Raw genomic sequence first — 20,360 nt, forward strand, 5'->3', positions numbered from 1 at the left:
CCTTTATCGGCAATTATCAGTCTATCTCTAATGACTGCCTCTGTATAAAAATTACTGTACTGATTTCTATAAGTCAAATAAAAGGAACATTTTAAATATTTTATAAAAAATCTGAATTCTTACTAGCCCATTACTGAATAAGTAATTGAAGACTTGTGCTTGAAATTGAGATCCATCACTTAACTGCTTACAGATTTAGCTTTCTTTATCCATAAAATGAGGTGGTGGATGATCTAGTTGAACCCCAAAGTTGCCTTCAATAATTATACATGTGGGGGCAGCTAGGTGGTGCAGTGGATAAAGCACCGGCCCTGGAGTCAGGAGTACCTGGGTTCAAATCCAGTCTCAGACACTTGATAATTACCTAGCTGTATGGCCTTGGGCAACCACTTAACCCCACTGCCTTGCAAAAAATAAATAAAAATGAAAAATAAAAAAAAAGAATTATACATGTGATTATAAGTAAATATTTTCCAACTAGGAAATAATCCCAGGGATGTGGTTCATGAACTGAAGTTGCTACAAAGTGTTACAGATACAGAATTGCAGACAATCTAATTAAATCTGAAAATATAGCAAATTTTTATAAAAATCAAAGGAAAAGAATGACACTTTCCCTCTTTCCACTAATACTTTATACTCCTTGAACTAAAGATAGAGCAAACTGTGTTTTTTTATTTTTCTAAACATGTGATTTCACTATACCCCAAAACATATTCTCTTCCCCTAAAAAAATACTAATGATGCTAACCTTTCCTGCACCCTCTCTACATATCTGGTTGCTGTTAAGTTCAAGCTACTCTAAGTTTCCATTATTTTTTTATATATTCCATTCAATTACTACTCTATTCTAACCTTGATTTTTTTTTTAAAAATCCCATTAATTATCATTTTTATTAGGCCTGTCCTTAAGAGGACTGAGACTTGAGAACTAGGACTGTTGTTGAGGTGGGGGGGGATAGGAGAGAAGGAGGAGGTAGTCAAAGGAAAAGAATACATATGCTCAAATCACAAACAGATGATTGAAGATTAAAAGATATTCTTGGTCAACTTGGAGGAAAGAATTTACAAAATAAAGGATTGATAAGTCCCAACAACTATGTCTGAATGATGGAAAGTTAAGAGTTTAAACTGATTTTAGAAATATAAATATAAAGCATATTCCTTTTCCTCCTGCAGAATGCTTCCCTAAATATTGCCCAAATGTCAATCATAACTGTTCAGGGATTCTCAAAGCTTGAGGTCCAAGAGACTGGCCCTGATTTGCTACAGCATCCTAGGAAAGACTGATTTCCATGGTTATTTTATAAAACTATACCAAAAAATTTTTAGTAGTATATTGTTATAGAAAAATTCTTAAAACTACCAAAAACACACAAAAAGCAAAAAAGTTTAACATCATTTTAGGAACATATTATTCAGAGCTGGAAGGGACTTTTCTACTTCAACTATCTCATTTTATATATATATGAACACCTGTACTTTGGAGGCAAATTTTATAAGATCAATCCTCCAACAGAGTTGAATTAGAACTCAGATCCTGTAGCTCCATGTCTGACATTTGTTCAATTTAATTTAATTTAAATTATTTAATACATTCTTTAAAATATAATCCTAATTTTTAATGCTTCAGTCAAGGGTTTCATGTCTATACTAAATGATGATCAACTACATAGCCATCAGATATTAGCTATGTAAAGACTTGAGGAACATAAAAATTATCTATCTATGAATCCAGAAGTATATCATTTAAAAAGAGTTTTTAACTTGTTCAGCTTGACTTCAGAGGGCAGAACCTGGAAAAATGGGTGGAAACTACAAAGTGGAAGGCTTAAGGAAAAACTTCTGAATAATCTGAGTTCTCCAAAAGTAGACCTATTGTTGTTCAGTCATTTTTCATCTTGGCAAAGATACTGGAGTGGTTTGCCATTTCTTTCTCTAGTTCATTTTACAGATGAGGAAACTAAAGCAATAAGGGTTAAATGACTTGCTCGAGGACACAGCTAGTTAAGTGTCTGAGGTCGGATTTGAACTCAGGAGTTCAAATCTTCTTGACACCTTCCCAGTGCTCCTGACACCAAGTCATGCTTTCTATACCACTGAGTTACCCTAAAAGTAAACCAAACTATTAGAAAAGACAGTGGGTTTTCCTTCAATGGAGTTCTTCGAGCAATGGCAAAATTTTTTTTTGTAATGAATTAGACTGGATGGCCACTTAAAGTCCTATATAACTCCAAAATTTGGTGACTGTGAACACTACAGCTATCCAAAATGTTGAGTCAAATAGAAAAAAAACTATAAAATGGAACTATTTTTATTTCAAACATGAGCTTTAAATTTTTCATTTTAACTCAAATACCAAGTTTTAAGATACTTACGGCCCACACAGACACTTGATGGTTCCAATTCCAGTATTTCTGTGCAAGATTTTTCTAATATCTGCAAAGGGGAAAAGGAAAATCATATATAGATTAAATTGTATAATGATTAGAGAGTTTTATCATGACAGATAACATTTGGATTTTTGATTTCATAGGGGAAACAATATTTATTAAGTCATGTTAAGCATTTTACAAAAATATCATTTGTAGGAAGAGAAGAAGGAAAAAGAAGGGAAGGGAAGAGAAGGAGGGGGGGAGGGGAGGGGAGGGGAGGGGAGGGGAGGGGAGGGAAGGGGAGGGAAGGGAAGGGGAGGGGAGGGAAGGGAAGGAAAGGGAAAAAAGGGAAGGAAATTTACTAAATACTAAATACATCTAGACACTATGCCAAGTGTTTTAGAAATGTTATTGCCCTTGATTCTTCCAACTATCCTAAGAGGTAGATGCTTTTTTATACCTATATTACAATTGAGGATATTGAGATAGGCAAGGTTTAATAACTTGCTCAGGATTAAATAGTTACAAAGTATCTGAAGCAAAAATTGAACTTTCTGACTCCAAGCCCAGGACTCTATTCACTGGACCACATAACTGCTGACAAAGTTTACTTTGGACATATTTATGATGTGTTCACTAAGATTCTTTGTTCTATTAACATACTTGTACTCTCTATACATAAATAATATAACCATAAGAAAGCAAAACAATTATACTCTACCTGGTCAATAGCAACAATTAGGACAGTGCCAATTATTCAAATTCTAGTCACAATCCAAACAGATTGTTTTCCACTTACGAATGAAGCCTGAATCCAATAAATTAATGACTATTCTCTTGGCCATGGAATTGAATTGTACTTTCCAGGCTCAATTCCCTTGGATACTAGTTCTGAGGCATGATCCAAACACGATTCTCACAAACATGACCCTGTATCTTGCATTTTTACATCTTCTCCCAAACAAGATCTGGGCAACAGAATGACCTGAGTTCCTTCAGAGAAACAGAGGCCATTATACAAAGTGTAAGATTCCAAATGAAAAAACAACACATGATGAAGCAAGTTGTTTCGAAAGAATGAACAATTCTTGCTTTATTACTGGGTTGCTCTGTATTCCAGCAACCCAGGTTCATAAATTCCAGATCATGATCTCTTCTTGCCATAAGACAGATAATCTATGTATTTTCCACACTTTTCATGCATAAAACTGGGAATGAGGGGAGAATTAAAGTAAGAAAGAGCATTTAAGTAGTAAAGTATTTCCTTTGACACAAGTTAAAATGAATCATTTGCCCCCAAAGGAACTACATGAAGTCATGTCCGTAAAAATGTATTTATTTGCCAAAAAACACCATTTAGAGTTTCTTTGTAGTCTGTCCATCTTTTTCAAATGAAGATTAAAAGATTCAGTTTATAAAAGCTTAAATGAATAAGCTTCTGTACCTAAGGAACAATACTGGCTCTACCTGTACACAGAAGTGATAAGTGTGATTGAAGAAACACAAAAGGGCCCCATACTTTAAATATTTCCTCCAAGGAGCTCTGATAGGGTGTTCATTCCAGTAACTGAATACCCCTGTTAAAATGCAAGTATGTTTTCTGGGAGAGACACCTTAAAACATCACCATCTTCTAATATCTTAGGACAAATTAATTTAAACATAACAGCTAACATAACATTAGGAAAAGGCTAGGAGGAAAGAATCCACTGAAGAATATTCTAAGATAGTTGTTTTCTAAGACAGCAAGAAGTTAAGGGGGAAAAAAAGACCCAAAGAAGAGAAAACTGAGGTTAAAAAAAAAACATGTTTACAGGAAAGATGCCATAGATAAATCAGGAGAGTGACTAAGAGGAACAAATAAAGTTAAACAAGGAGAAGAAATGAACCAACATTCAAAAAAAAAAGCAATCTCAATGACCAAGTAATTAACCACAAAGGTCACAGTCAGAATTAGTCAAGGAAAGGCAAACTCCTCCGAAATGACCATAGAGCAAAACTCTTAGAATCAACAAAATGGTTCAGAGGAACAATAAAATTCAAGTCAGAATCTCAAAAACAAATGAAGTCAGAAATTAGTACTCATTTTTTTCCCCTTACTGGACATGTGATTTCACTATATAGCATAAAGTCAATGAGGGACAAGTCAAAAACTGTTCTCTACTTTCTTCATGAGGTGTACAGGCCCATGAGAGCTTAAGTGCCTTAGAATCACAATACCATTAAATGCTAGAGACAAGAACACTAACCCAGGTCTTCTGAAATGCTGATCGGTTCTCTATCTACATATTAATTGTTTTACAAGAAATAAATTAGTAGTTTTAAGACTATAAAATTTAGAGGATTTTTCCTTTAAACAGAATACCTATAAAACAATACATTATCTGATCAAGAAAACAAAATAATTCATAACAATACAAAAGCAAATGAAGAATGAAAATGAATATAATAAAACCAAAATATAGTAGAGTTGAAAGAGTTTATCAGTGCTCTACAAATCAAGAACCTAAATTGAAGAGATAATGTGAAAAGGAAAGCTATGAATTATAGGTTGTAGGGAAAGAAATGTACACACACACAGAGAGAGAGAGAGAGAGAGAGAGAGAGAGAGAGAGAGAGAGAGAGAGAGAGAGAAAAGACCTCTGACATGATACCTCAAGAAATCAGCCATGAAAATTTTTCAGAAACATTTAAGGTAGTCGGCAAAAGTACACATCAAGGGAATTCACACAATGGGGGGGGACTACATTCAGTGCATCACAGAAAAATAGAATCAAATAATTATTTTAAAGTAGAAGAAAAAACTTTTACTTTCAAAGGTAGAAAAATCAGAACAGCATAGAATTAAACCTTTTTATGTGAAATAAAAGAAAATTTACAATATAAAATTTCAAAATAAAGATCAGTTGCATCCAAACATAAGATATAGTGCAAATTAGAGCCTGTGTATCAAAGAAAATAACAAAACATTGAGTAATAGAAATGAATTTGAGTCATTCCTTCAAAAAGAACCCAGAGGTAAGCAGATAATTCAACTCAGAGGTGGATGAACAGGGAACTAGTACTTCAAAGGGAAGATGAATGAGATCAACAGGGCCAAGGAACAGGAAAAAGATAAAGAAGAGAAACTCAACCCAAGGACTTGGATTACAGAGCATTTCTCACTGCATTGTGCTATCAGCTTCAAGAATTAACATTTTTAAGGGATTCTAGAGGATCCTAAAAAAGGGAAGACATAATTAAAAAAAGAGAAGGATCCAAAGAGAAATTCTTAGGGTCATTATGAATTAAAGTTACTGAAAAAGAACAATGGATAAGGGTGGATAGGGAAAAGAGGATTACCTATAAGAATGAGAGATAAAGGGACAGAGAGAGAGAGTCAGAAAGAGAGGGAGAGAATATGTACATTAATGCATATAAATATATATACACAAAAATAATAAAAGTAAACTCAAGGAACTTTATTGATAATCTATATCAGGAAACTGAATAAAATTTCATGTCTCTAATATCTGATTCCTCCTTTTTTCTTCCTTCTACTTTCTGAAACCCATGTTCTCCAGTTAACAAACTGCTCTTCATATAAGATCTGTGCACACTCCCAAAGAAATTACATATAATTTCTATTTGTTTATGTGTACATGTTGGTTTTTCCAATGCTATGGAACAGTAGTTTCAATCTGATCACAATCTGACACTTGCTGCAGAACATAACATTAAGGTCAGGAGTTTATTCTTTTCATTTCTGTAAATATAATCACTAAAAAATAGTAGGTATTTAATAAATGCTTCATGAATTGAAATTAATTGAACTGGCTTTCAACCTTTCAGACCTGGGCAAGCGACACCTAAAATATAGTCTGAAATTACTGTCTGAAAATGCTTATGAACTAATAAGATGATGATTCCTATTCTTAAACTCTTTAGTAATCAAAAGCACTATATAGTTGCTAATTTAATTATCATATCAGGATTTAGAAAAGTAGAAGAGAAGCTATTCTTGCATGAAAAAAGCATCTAGCCTTGCAATTAATTGTAAATACTGATAATATAAAACCCACAATTTGGGCCAAATACAGATGACCAACTATGTTTTCTGGTACAAAGAAATCTAAAGAGATAACTTATGCATTATTAGTAACTAAATCTCAGTTTCATAATTTCATATTTTCCATTTACATTTATCAGTTTTTTATTATATTGAGAAAAAATAATCATCATCCAAACAATAATGATAATGAAAATCATCATGCTTATTCATTAAAAAATAGTAAATATGCTTTTTGTTTCTCAGCTGTTCTAATTCATTTTGTATTCATATGTTATATTAGTTCATTATATTTATTCTATGTTCATAGAGTAGCAACTAACAACAATAACTAGATATTGTTAAGCAAATACTATAATAGGTCAAATGTTAAATTGTTGTAAAGCTTCAAGGGAGCCTATTGAGAATGAGTTTAAATTTTGGGGTGAGGCAATAGAAAAATACAATAAACCACAAATTCCTTATAAGATTTTCCATTCAAGAAAATATATATTTGAGTCTAGTTGTTGACTAATGCACAGATGGATTACTATTTTTTGTTTTGTTTTTTTGCAAGGCAATGGGGTTAAGTGACTTGTCCAAGGTCACACAGCTAGATAATTAGAAAGTGTGAGGCTGAATTTGAACTCAGGTTCTCCTGACTCCAGGTACTCTGTCCACTGCACAACCGAGCTGCCCCTGGATTACTATTAAATAACCATTTATCTAAATGTAGGTGATCAACAGAACAAATCTATTAAGCACTTCAAATAATTGTCATGCCTCTAAATAATAGTAAAATTGTATTTATTGGAATTGATAAATATTAGGTTTTAAGCTTTAAGTCTCTGCATATCCATGAATTTTTTAAATGAATTTCTAAAAATGTATTACAAACACATATAAAACATGTATTTTTTATATATACATACATCTATATTCAATGTTATATCTATTATAAGGCAAAATAACTTCAATAATTTTTTTCATTTCTTCTTCAAAGTGGCAATTTTATTTTCCTTTTTTAAAATCAGATTGATTTTTTATTGATTTTTTGGTTTTATTTTAAAAATAGCTTCTAATTTTTTTTCTATCTTCTTTGATTTTCAGAATTTCTAATTTGGTATTTATACTCTTGATTTGCTGACTTAGGAACAGGTTCAATTTCTTGATTCATTCTTTTCTCCTTTCTCTTGGTTAAAGTGCTTAGAAACAAATCTTCTGATAGGCCTTGGGTTACAGATTGTGAGACACCTCTTAATCACTCAAATGATTGTGAACTCCAGATTGCTAGGTCCACTGTAACTTATAACTCCTTCCAGTAAGGGCATTCACACTTGACAGGTGAGAACTCAGTACCTGGGCAATGTGTATTAGTCACCTTCTGGAAGGAATTAAAGCCTGCTAGGTAAGGACTCTAAATGGGGACAGCCAGGTGGCAAAGCTAATTCCTTGTATATCCACATCTGTACATTGTACAATAAATAGATGATCTCATGGGATTAAAAAAGGGAAGAAACAAACAAATCTTCCCTTTGGGACTGCTCTGGCTACATCTCCAACATTTTGGAATATGGTTTTTATTGTTCTCATTATCTGTCCTTTCTATGATTTTTTTCATTGACCAACAAATTGTTTGAGACTAAATTCTTTGACCTCAAATTAATTGTTAATTCTTTCTTTAAAAAACCCTTAATAAAATTTTTCCTTTAAAGAAAATCTATGACTTTGTTGTTTATATGTAGTTTATTTGGTCTTAGAGAGCATATTAAAGTTCGTGGTTATTATAGTATTATTGTTTTGAAAAGATCCCAATTTGAATAATTTTTCCTTTAAATATTTAGATTCTATACCATCCAGTGTATGTGAATTGAATATTAATATTATGTCTTTAATAAAATGCCTTTAGGTAAAATGTTGTTTCAAGGTTTGTTTCTTTTAGTCAAATTTAATTTATTGTTGCCCTCTCTGAGATTATCATTTCTATACCTTTAAAAAATTTTTTAATAGATTTTCCCTACAATATAATCTGTTCACTTCAAATTTATATCCTGGAAACAAGAGGGTTTCTCAGTCAATTCAACTTAATAACCTATTCTAAGTAGGCTATACACAGTGATGGTCATCATACTCTACTTTGCAAATCACCCACAAGTATTCCACTTCCATATTCTGGAACTACTATTTCCTCTGATCATAATTTTCTATCATTCATTCCATCTCTCTCCATGCCTTTTTACTCTTGATCCCATTTTTCCTTCTCACTTATTCTGTTGCTTTTCAGTCATGTCAGACTTTGTGACCCAATTTAGGATTTTCCTAGTAAAGAAACAAACCAGTTAGTGGTTTGTTATTTCATTCTCTAGCTCATTTTACAGATGAGAAACAGGAGGCAAATGGTTTAAATGACTTGCCCAGGGTCACACAACTAGTAAGTGTCTGACACTAGATCTAAACGTATAAAGATGAGTCTTCCTCACTTCAAGCCATTCTATACACTGCACTATACAGTTACCTCCAATTCCTCCCTTCTCAGTAGTTTTCTAGCCTTATCACCCATGTTCTCTCCTCTTTTCCTAATCTTGAATCTTTAGACAACCAGGTCAACTCTACACTATTACTTCTGAGTCTTTTGTCTTTTGCCCTACTAATGCTCATCCTGCACACTCATGCCTTCTCATTTTATTCCTCCTTTCATTAGCTTTCCTTGGAAGACATGATTTTATTTTGCTTATACAAATTAGTTCACTTCATCTAACCTCCCCTTTAATAACACTGTCTCCTCTCTATCTGTCTCCAGCTAAGTCTGTTGAATTTATAAATAAAACTGTGAGTGTGTGTATATGTAGTCAATCCTCTTTTGCCCAGTTCAGATGGAAGTAGCAATGTATGTACTCTATTCTCTATACCCCTTTCTCCATGTTTCTGTTATCTTCCTTTCATGTACCCCAATTTTGTATTTGATCCTTTTCTTTCCTGATGCACTTTCTTAATCCTTACTCTAGAGGTTGTGAACAAATTAAACCAGGCATATTTGACCATATGATCTTGCAAGCACATCCAGTGTCTCCTTCAACAAGTAAACCCCAAAAATAAAATCTTCAGCTTTCCATTTAAAATCCTTTGAAATCTAGGAAAACTTTCTTTCCACTACAAATGACATTCATGTAGTCCAACCAAACTCACATTTCTGGTCCTCTTGTATGGTATTGCATCTTTTACCTCCATGACTTTGCAAATGCTTTCCCTCATACCTAGGATATATTCTCCACTCCCACCACCCACTCCACCCCTCCTTCCTTAATATCTCTAGCTTCACTCAGGGCTCAGCTAATGTATCTTTATTTTCAGAAAGTTTTTCTTGATCCCCTTAGTTGTTTGAGTTCTTTCTCTGCTTAAATTATCATGTATATACAAGTCACATACACACACGAAAAGCATACACATAAATATACACAGGTTCTTTTCTGCTTTGGCTATATAGGACAACTTGTTGGATTGAATCCTACCCCTCCCCATCCTCCTCCCCCCACCCCTCCCCCACCACTCCCCTACTCACTCCTCCTCCACCCCTCACCTCCCTACTCCCAACAATTTGTTACTGAACTAGAAAAGCAGATAATTCAAGATTCCACGTCTGGTTAAAATTAAGTGAAAGAATGGAAATGATAGTAGGGATAATTTTCTGGAGAAATCAATAAGATATGAGATCAAAGGTACACATAGAGAAGTTGGTTTTGACAAGGAGAAAGATATTCAGGTGAGACTAGGATAAAAGATAATGAAGGGAAATTCTGCATGATGTGAGATGATAAGAGGAAAGATATATTTACCAGAATGCTTTCAATAATTTTACTGTAATATGAGGCAAAGTCCTCAGTTGAAAGGATAGGAGGAAGAGTAACAGAAGACTTAAAGAGAGATACCAAGGTTTGGAAAAGTCACTATAAAAAATGAGAGAGTAAATCAATTAAAGAACTGCTTTGCAGCTCCTTTAGAAAATACAAATTTTTAGTAAATCCAGTATAACTGGTTAGGTGACTTTCTCCAGCTCCATTCAAAAGCCTGTGAATAAAAGCAAAAGAAGGATAGTGCAAAATTATTTAGGATTGGTGCTAATCTAGATGTGAACAACAAAGGAACAAGAGGGCAAAGGCTGAACTAAGGGTACTGTAGATTTGAATTAGTCCACGATGTGGTTCAAGATAGAAAAGGGAAGAGAACATGGCCAGTGCAGGATAATGATCTGGGGAAGAAACAAGAGGTGGTTACATTGAGAGCATGGAACAATTAGTGTTCTTAAGATATAGGGAAAGATTAAATGATAAAATATTATGATAAAGGAATTTCAGAATTTATGAACTTGGAAATAGAAAATTTATGGATATTGGTAATTTATGGTCTCAGGTGTGACATCTCCATGTGTAGGTTAGACTGAATGGAAAAGTTGGTCATAGGACTGAAGCAGATAGATGAAAATTTAGGAAACTGAGAGAATATCAACTTACATAATAAGTCCCACACACGAGAGCAGAAGAAGGCAAAGAGAGAAAGCTGTGAATCAGGTCCTGGACTCAAGTGAAGAAGAAAGGAGAATGATGGTGGTCGTGGTGGTCAATTATCTATAGATAATTGTTGTCAAGATCTGAACTATGATGCATTTGAACAAGATAAACCTCAAAGGAAAAGAGAATGAAGATAATCAAATGCAGCTCTAGAAATAATGATTTTGTTCAGGGAGTACTGCAGCTCCCCTACCACAATAAATGAATTGCATAGAATGGAAGTCTAGCTAAGACTGGAAACTGTAAAGGAAAGCTATGTTGTTTCAGTCAGGATCAGAAGATGGAAGAAGTCAAAGAAGCAGAGAGGTTTAAAATAAAAGAAAATTTAATTTTGGAGCAGGCATTCCAAAGGGCACAAAGAAAGGTGTTGATTATAGGAAATGTGACATTGAAACAGAGTTGGAGGTGGGGATAGAGTTGAGGTGAATGGACTTAATGGTGTAGTGAGTCTGACTTGTTCTGCAACAGCAGGGGTTCAAGTTCACTGGGAATATAAAGTAATGGTGAATGGTAAACCACTGAGAAATGTGTTGAAGCAAACTATTAGTGGTTGGAAAGAAGTTCCTCAAAGGAGGCACACCCTCCCTTGATGAAGGAGGCAAACATGTGATATTCTGTCCAGTGAGACACATTTGATTCACAGGAGTACAGGGGTATGGACTTCAAAGTAGCCAGGTACCTGATGAAGTGTTATTGATTATGCTCATTAGTTCTTTCCAAGCAACCTTTTGGATAACAATATTTATTATGATTTTTCTTCTTTCTTAGAGTATCTTTGTGTGGATCTAATTTAGTTAGGCCACTTTTGACTTCATCTTCTGCTTTCAGGGTAAAATATGGTTATTCTATTGTCATTGATGAAAATAAATGTTAGAGTTGTTTTTCAGTCATTTTTCAGTCATGTCCAACTTTTTGTAACCCCATATGGGTTTTCTTGGCAAAAATACTGGAGATGTTTGCCATTTCCTTCTTCAGCTAATTTTACAGATGAGTAAACTAAGTCAAAGTGGTCATACAGGTGTGTGTGTTCAGAGTCATACTGCTAGTAAATATCTGAGGTTGGACTTGAACTTCCTGATACTATCCTGGCACTCTGCTTCCCCAACTAGTTGACTGTTAGGGACTTTTGTGTGTGGGAACACTGTAAATTTTCTTCACCTGATAACCTTGAGCACCAGAACCTTATTTTGCTAAGTGCCATGGGAGTGGGAGTAGATTAAGGGACTGGGAAGGATATTTAAACACTAGTATTTGGTTCAACAAATGGAGACCTTGGAGAACTTATCAAACTTGTCATCCCCTTCAATGCTCTCTCCTGGGGAAAGATTGAGAGAGTCCAGAAAGGTTCTCAACATATGACATACATCTGAACTGGGACTCAACAGTTGACTTAAATGTTTCTAAAAATGCTGACAAATGTCCAGTTTTCATGTATTTTTTTGGCTTCCTTCCAACTTCAACTGTGAATACTCGTGGGATGATGTTGTATATTAAATCTCAAGCCAAGTTTCCATTTATCTTTCACTTCCTCTGCTTTTACTGTTTTATGAAGGGAAAATGCTAGCAAATAATCCACCATTCTTTTCTATTATACTTTACAAATGTATTTATATTCTAAATAAGGATTGATCTCAAAAGCTATCTCTAAGCTATGAGAGAATATTTTTTCTACTTCAAAGAATTTCTCTACTTCATTACTGCTACTAAATTACTTAATATATACACTGAGAAATTAACTTCCATTAATCCTTTTATTCACAATCACCTGTCCCATAAAACTATTTTTGTTTTCTTTGGCTAGCCAATGAAACTAACTCTGCCAACTATTTGGTATAACACTTCAAGGAGACCATCCTTTCATTTATCTGTAATTTTTTTTTGTCTTTTGGCTTAACAACTTGTGAGAATATCAGTAAATGTGTCATTGTCCCTCCAATAGTATGTCAATTCACTATTAACTGGATAAATAGCTCAAATTCAGAGTGCTAACAGATAAATTAATGTTTAAAAGATGGTCTAAAAATTGTAATTCTTAGATCCTCTGAACCTTTTACTGATACTCCATGCCATCTTGGCAGAAGCAAAAAGGTGCTGAACTGAGGAACTAAGGAACATTTTAAATTTTTCTCTTTCATGAAATGCAATGGACAATTGGGAGAGAAGGAAAAATAAGATTCTCAGGTGACTCTATGCTTTCCTTTGACATACAGCTTAAAGAATATCCAAATATTCTGATATCATTAGTATCAAAAGGCACTTTGAAGGTCATCTATTCCAAGTTCATCTTTAAAAAAAAAAAACAGCCCCAAACATAAAACTGTGATCCAGAAAGTTTAAGGGATACACAAAGAATCCCAAGTTGGGCTTCAGTCAAATCATTGTTTTTTTGGTTTTTGCAAGGCAATGCAATAATTTGATAGGCACTGACAAACTCAGGATGTCTGTAGTATGAAAAAAAGGTCACACAGCTAAGTAATTATTAAATATCTGAGGATACTTTGAAGTCAGGTCCTTCTGACTCCAGGATGGGTGGTTATCCACTTTATCACCTAGCTGCCCCACAAACTCAGATCCTTTGACTCCACATTCAGTGCTTTCCACTACACCAAGATGCCTCCCCTCCCCTATTGATGTAGAACATTAATGATAGCTTCAACTTACATTGTCAACTTTTCCCAGCACCACATTTTGCTAAAGCTAAGGACTTAAAATGAAAAAAATTATTATGGTATGTACTTTGCAAGAGAGCTGGAGTGACAGAGGAAGAAGGAATAGATGTTATATTGTTCATTTCAAGTCCTATTAAAATTTATTATTTATTACATGTACCAAAAGCATTTACCTCCAGTTCTCCCCCAAAATGAAAAATTCAATCAATTCATTATTGTCAGTCTCAGCTAAAGAAAGTATCTGACTGATCTAATTTATATTAATGTGTATCTGAATCTAAGCAACAGCACTACCAGAACAACAATAAATGGGTGTTTTCACATTTCTAGAGTCGATTGGACTGTAGAAGACCACTGCCACAGCAGGCTGTCTTTGCAGTAACAGGTACTATAAATAACCACTTGGGAAATCCCCCCCATTGCTTGCCTTTTTGGACAAAAGAACTCTATTCTTGTTGAGTGATTTTTTTTCTGTTACAGACATCCTGAGTTTATCAGTGCCTCTCTAAATGCTTACATTGAACATTCCTATTCTGTATTTATTCTTCTCTTAAAGCTGTCTAATATCTCACTCAGCCTCTTAACCATGTGTGAGTCATCACACCCTGCCCCAATTCACAAGTGCTGAACTGAACAAATTACTGGTCTTCCCTCCCCATTCCCCCCAAAGAAGCATGGTTCTTTTGTGGAATTTGTCTTTTCATTATCTCCTTTGGATATCCATTGTCTAAAATATACTCCTTCCTTATCTCTACCTATTAGAAAACTGAGGTTCCATCAAACCCCAAAACTAACAATATATCCTGGATGAAGCCTTTCCTGATCTCTCCAGATAATAGGGTTTTCTCCAACATTACCAACAACAATTGCTTTGGATGCATTTTGTATAAATTAATATAGGCACTTCTTACTTCCCATGGTCAAATATAAGCTTCCTGAAGGCCAGGACTTTTTCCTTCTTGTTTTTGTATATCTTAATACTCATCACCATACTAAGTAGGTACATAGTAGGCACTTAATAAATGTTTATTGATTAATAAGTAATGAATTTTAATCACCATCTTCTAAGATTCAACCTTATCAACAAACTCAAAAACATAAGAGGATACTAAATAATACAATACCCCTTAGACTGGTTTTGAGATGTCCTAGCACCCAATCTTCCCATGCCCACTTTGTATTTGACATAAGACAATACTGTCATCCTCAAGACTGGAATTCCAAGAAAAACCAGTACATAACCCTGCCAGGCCCTGCTTTGACCTGCCAAGAGGAAGTATCTTCAAAGTACTTTAAATTTCTAATGACCTGTCTTCAATCCCAGAGTTTCTCCCATATAAGATGCTTTGCCAGGACTCACTCCTGAATAGTTTACATGTTCCTCTTGGGGCAGCTTGGTAGTGTTTGGATAGAACACTGGCCTTGGAGTCAAGAGTTTGAATCCAGCCTCAAACACTTGACACTTACTGGCTGTGTGTCCTGGCGCAAGTCACTTAACCCTGATCACCTTGCACCCAGAGCAATCTCTAGTCATCCTGGTTCATATCTGGCCACTGAATCCAAATGGCTCTGGAGGAGAAAATAAGGCTTCTTACTTAGCATAGAACCCCCTCACTGAAATCCAATTCATGTGCTTGTCATGGTATCACCTTCCTGATGTCATGGTCTTCTTGGAGAACGAAGAACAAACAACAACATCATCATCATCATCATCATCATCCCATCTCCTCCTATTTTTCCCTATCCTAGGGAAGCTGAGTCTTGATTGCAAAAAAAAATTATTCTCAACACCACATGTTTAAAGGTTCATCCCCATCCATATACAACCTTTTCCTATCACTGCCCCCACTCCAGATCTACCTGGTCCCTCCACTGTGCCCACTAGAACTCTAAATCTCCAATAACAGACTACCTTTCATTTTAGGTTCTCCTTTTTTCTTTTTCATGTTCTCTACATCTTCTGACACTTGCTAAACCCAGTGTCACCTGAAAGACAATGTATCACTGTCTAGATTTATAAAGTACTGTTTACAGTTGAATTTACTCTAATTGAGCTTTCTCTCATTCCCTTCCCATTGAGTGGAACTGTGATAAATCACAGTAACTGTTCCTTCCAATGACTGCGTACAGACACTCTTTCCACCAGCATCATTCTCCTCTGATCTTCACTAAATCTAATCTACAATCTGATCACTGTTGCCAACCAACTGTCCCATTCCCCAATAGCCATTCTCCTTTCTCAATGAACTCGGTGTCTGCCTCACAGTCTCCACTCCAAATTCTGCCATTTCACTAGGGGACTCCATACATCCTGAGGTGCCCTGGAATACCCAAACATGCTAGTTTCTTAATCTAATCCCAACCTTTCCACTCCTATTTACATGTTCCTCCCAAGGGAATTAGAAGCCAACCAAGCCCATCACAACCCTGAAGTCTCAGAGTATGGAGATCACTCTGAAGACTCTCTAGCAAAAGACCTTCAAAATCAACACTGACCCTGAGAAGATGGTTAAAGCATTGAAAGATAAGATTGAATCTGAAAAGAGCAGGTCAAATAGTAATTTATACAAGAAAAATTCTCACGGATGATGTCACCAATACTGATACTCAAAGAATACAAAATTGAAGAGAAAAGCTTTGTGGTGGTTATGGTAACAAAATCCAAAGCAGAGCTACTTCAGCATAATCACCAGCTACAACTCAACAATCAAACCCTGCTACCACTACTATAGTTTGATCACCTACAACAGAAGCTGAAGCTTAAGACCCAACTCCTTCCCCCCACTTCCATCTTGGTTTCCACCGCTATACCTACATAGATTTTTGAGCCTATACTTATGAGTGCTCCCAGAGAAGAAAATAAGCAAAAACACACAGACTATATGGGCATATAGAATCAATGAATACCATTAAGATGTCCACTTCTTTGAAATGAGGATAATTGCCAAATCCTAACCAATAGTCCATCCTAACTATTTTGTGAAGTGAAGATAATTCACTTATTCAGAACTATGTGAGAATCTCAACTATCTGGAACACCACCAAGAATCTGGCAGTAAGCAAAACAACAAGGTCTTTGAGCAGCCAAATTGGTGTCATAAGGTCCATAAGGTTCCTGACTCCTCATCCTCTCACTTAAAACCCATTTTTTTGGGGGGGATACAGTTTTAATCACCTTTCTTATAAAGGAGATCCTCTTGATAGAAACATTGCAGCAAGTGACAATTATAGTATAACATAAAACTTAAAGGGGGAAAAAATCTTTACCATTGAATGTAAATATAAATAATTCTGCATACCTCAGGGATTGTGTTGATATTCTTCCCCTAGTTCCAGCATAGTATAATAAAAATTATGCTAAATCAAAGAGAGGGTTAAGTATATTCTGTCTAAGAAATTGGGGAAATATGTTATAGTTATAGAACAACTTCTATCTAAAATAGATATTTTTTTAATTTGGCAATTTACATGGTGAACTTCAGTTATCCAAAACATTTATATACATAGCATACTCTTGTCTCCGAGAATGAATAAATGAAATGTTAAGTATAATTTTTTCAAATTTGAAATCCAATAATGCATTTGTCAATTTAACAAAGATAGTGTCTTAGAAGAGGTATTAATATACAGAATTTATATTTGAACCAGCTGTTCAATTGAATTTATTTCTTTCAAAGAAAAATAATTAAAGTATGTTGACAGGGTCAAGTAGACATTTACATTATCTAATCTCAGCCTGGGCCCTAAATGCAGAAAAGGTAATCTTTCAATTCCTCCCTAATTAATTCTTTATCCATCTCACCACAATGATTCTTCCAAACCTTTTCTCTCCTCAAGCCTCCTATATCTTCCCCTACTCTCACCCTCACAGCTCAAGGCCTTATCTCATACTTCAATGAAAAAACTAAGGCATTCACCAAAAGCTACCTCTTTTCCCTTTCTGACACCCTTTTGGCATCATCCACCATTTTCTCTTCCTTTACTCCGGACAATGATTAAGAGGTCCCGAGTCAATACCAACCCTCTATGGCTACCCTTGACTCAAATCCTCCAACAAGATTTCCCCCATTATCATCCTCACTCTTCCTTATTTTCATCCTCTCATTATAAACTGCCTAAACAACACAAGAAAGGCAGTAAGTATAATTTACCAAAGAAAGAATCAAATACATTAAGACAGGTCTAGAATACAGATAGGCAGATATAGATAGATAAATAGATAGATAGATAGATATAGTCACACAGGTTTAGAATATATATATATGCACACATAGACAGACACAGACATACACACACGAGACTTGCCTACAAAGTAAAGAAGAAAAAAGGGAGGGGGAAAATCAAGAAATTTTAAAAAATGTTTAATGGAAAAGGTCAAATTTAAAAATATAAGAGATGTGAAAGGTGAAGAATTAAAACTGAAATACCATGCAGTAAAGTCCCAAACCCCTCCATAAGTAAATCAATGTATTTTATCATTAAAAAAAAAAAACCTTTTAAGAGTGAAAGAGTACATCAACGAGGAAAAAGGAGGTGAAGACTGAGTGGAATGTGTGTCTATCAGCAAGAAGAAATTCTTGAGAAGAGTGAGAGAAGCAGCAGAAGGGAGGATTGAAGCTGCAGAAAGAAAAGAAGGCAGTCTCAAATCAATGAAGAGTGGAAGTCTCACTAAAGAGCACTCTCATAGGGGAAGAAATACATACTTAAACAGAAGATGATTTAGAATGAATGCAAATCTAGGGAGAATTGATGCGCAGTAAGACATTCTTCCCTAAGAAAGCACTATGTCTCTATAATATACAATATCCTTCCTCAAGAGAAGGGACCTATGAGGGGAAAGAAGAAGAAAATATACATTTATTAAGGGACTAATTTGTGTCAGTTACTATGCTAAGCACTTTACAAATCATTTCTCAATTGGCCTTCATAACAGTCCTCTCAAGTAGGCACTATTATGATTCTCCCAATGTTATAGTTTAGAAAACTGAGGCAGACAGTGGTTAAGTGATTTGTATAGTCAAAAAGCTAGAAAATATATGAGGGTAGATTTGAAGTTAGGCCTTCCTGATATTAGGCCTAGACTCTGTCCACTGCACTGCCACCCAAGCTGCCAGCTTCTATGAAGAGGGAAGGGGACATCTCATGATCAATAAGGAGAATTATCATGCAGAGGGCAGATAGTAAAGGTAACATTTATGATAAACAACAAAATTTCTACATTAGACCATTGCTTCTATCCAAATAACTTTCCTATGAGTGTTTAAGAGTAAGAAACAAGAGAAAGGGGGAGGTGGGGGCCATTTCTTTTAAGACACTAGCACAGAAATTAGTTAGAAAAGGGACCTTAAACCTTACTATCAATATGAAACTGTGAGTACCATAAAGAGGTTCAAAAAGAATAAATAAGGACACTGACCATTAATAAAAGTTCAGAAAAGTCAGGGAAAGAATTAATGATGAGAAAAAAGCAAATAAAATGGCACAAAAAACTTTTTTTTAGCAAGGCAATGGGGTTAAGTGTCTTGCCCAAGGCCACACAGCTAGGTAATTATGAAGTGTCTGAGGCTGAATTTGAACTCAGGTCCTCCTGACTCCAGGGCTATGGCTCTATCCACTGCACCACCTAGCTGCCCCACAAAAAAACTTTTCATAAAAGAATGTTTCAAATCACTAATAATAATAATAGCAATGCCAATCAAAATGACCCTGAGATTGTTCAGGGCAAGTAAACCAGAACAGTCAATGTTAGAGAGGTTTTGGAAATACAGTAGAACTGAATTAGTAAAACCAATATGTAAAGAAATTAGGAATTATGGCCATAACACTGTTGGTCACAAATAGTCATAATGGCCATAACCATTTGTTAATAAAGATCTACCTCATGGAAGTCAATGACAATAAGGAAGTTAACATTCATAACAAAATATTTAAGATCTTTTTTTGTAGGAGCAAAGAAACAGAAACAAATCAGATTTCTGTTGATTGGGAATTGACTAAATAGTTGTACATGAATGTAATGAAAAATATAATGAATACAAAGAAGCATGAAAAAACTCAAAGTGATAAAAATAAAGTAAGCAGAAGTAGGAAAATAACAAACACAATGACTACAAATTTAGTTACAAAGAATCCCAACAGTCACTGAAAATGAATGTTGTAAAATTATAATGGCCAAGGTAGGCCCCAAAAAAGAATTTTCCCTGTTTCTTTGTTGAAATAGGGGATCATGAGTTTGGAATACTAAATATAATACCACATATTTTTATTTGTTGATTACTTTTGTAGAACTTATTTTTCATTGTTTCTTTATTTTTTTCCCCTTTATATCAAAAGGAATAGTTCAGGAAAGAAAAGAGACACAATGGAAAATACAAAAGATGTCAAATCACAAGATAGCAATTACAATATATTTTTCAAAGTCAAAAGGAAAGAAATCAGTCAAGGTCCTGGAAGCTATTTTGGGTCATTAAACTGTACTCATGTCCTGTGATGGCATTCTTATTCATGGCTTAGTTATTTTTACTTATTCCTTATTTTTCAAAATGTTTTTCTTTCATTCATCTCTGAAGCCCTATATTTTCCACGTGCTTCAACTACTTCCCATGGCAACAGTAGTTGGAAGCTGCTTGAAGGAAATATTTATATTGTATTGGTTATTTGTAAGTAGGAAATTTATGAAGTTGGAGGCTCTCCCATGTCATAGAAAGTCTGATAGTAAGCATTTA

The 20,360-nt window shown here is 34.8% G+C and overlaps 1 protein-coding gene across 1 annotated transcript in view; it reads right to left on the reverse strand.

Moving 5' to 3' along the window:
- Positions 1–20,360, reverse strand: part of ANTXR2 (ANTXR cell adhesion molecule 2) — a 209,561-nt gene that overhangs the window by 152,401 nt on the left and 36,800 nt on the right. The window contains exon 8 of the mRNA XM_074228566.1: positions 2,379–2,439. Within this exon, the coding sequence (XP_074084667.1) occupies positions 2,379–2,439 (61 nt within the window). The remainder of the gene's footprint in view (positions 1–2,378; positions 2,440–20,360) is intronic.

Source organism: Macrotis lagotis, chromosome 3, assembly GCF_037893015.1.
Source record: "Macrotis lagotis isolate mMagLag1 chromosome 3, bilby.v1.9.chrom.fasta, whole genome shotgun sequence".
NCBI classification, from domain to species: domain Eukaryota; kingdom Metazoa; phylum Chordata; class Mammalia; order Peramelemorphia; family Peramelidae; genus Macrotis; species Macrotis lagotis.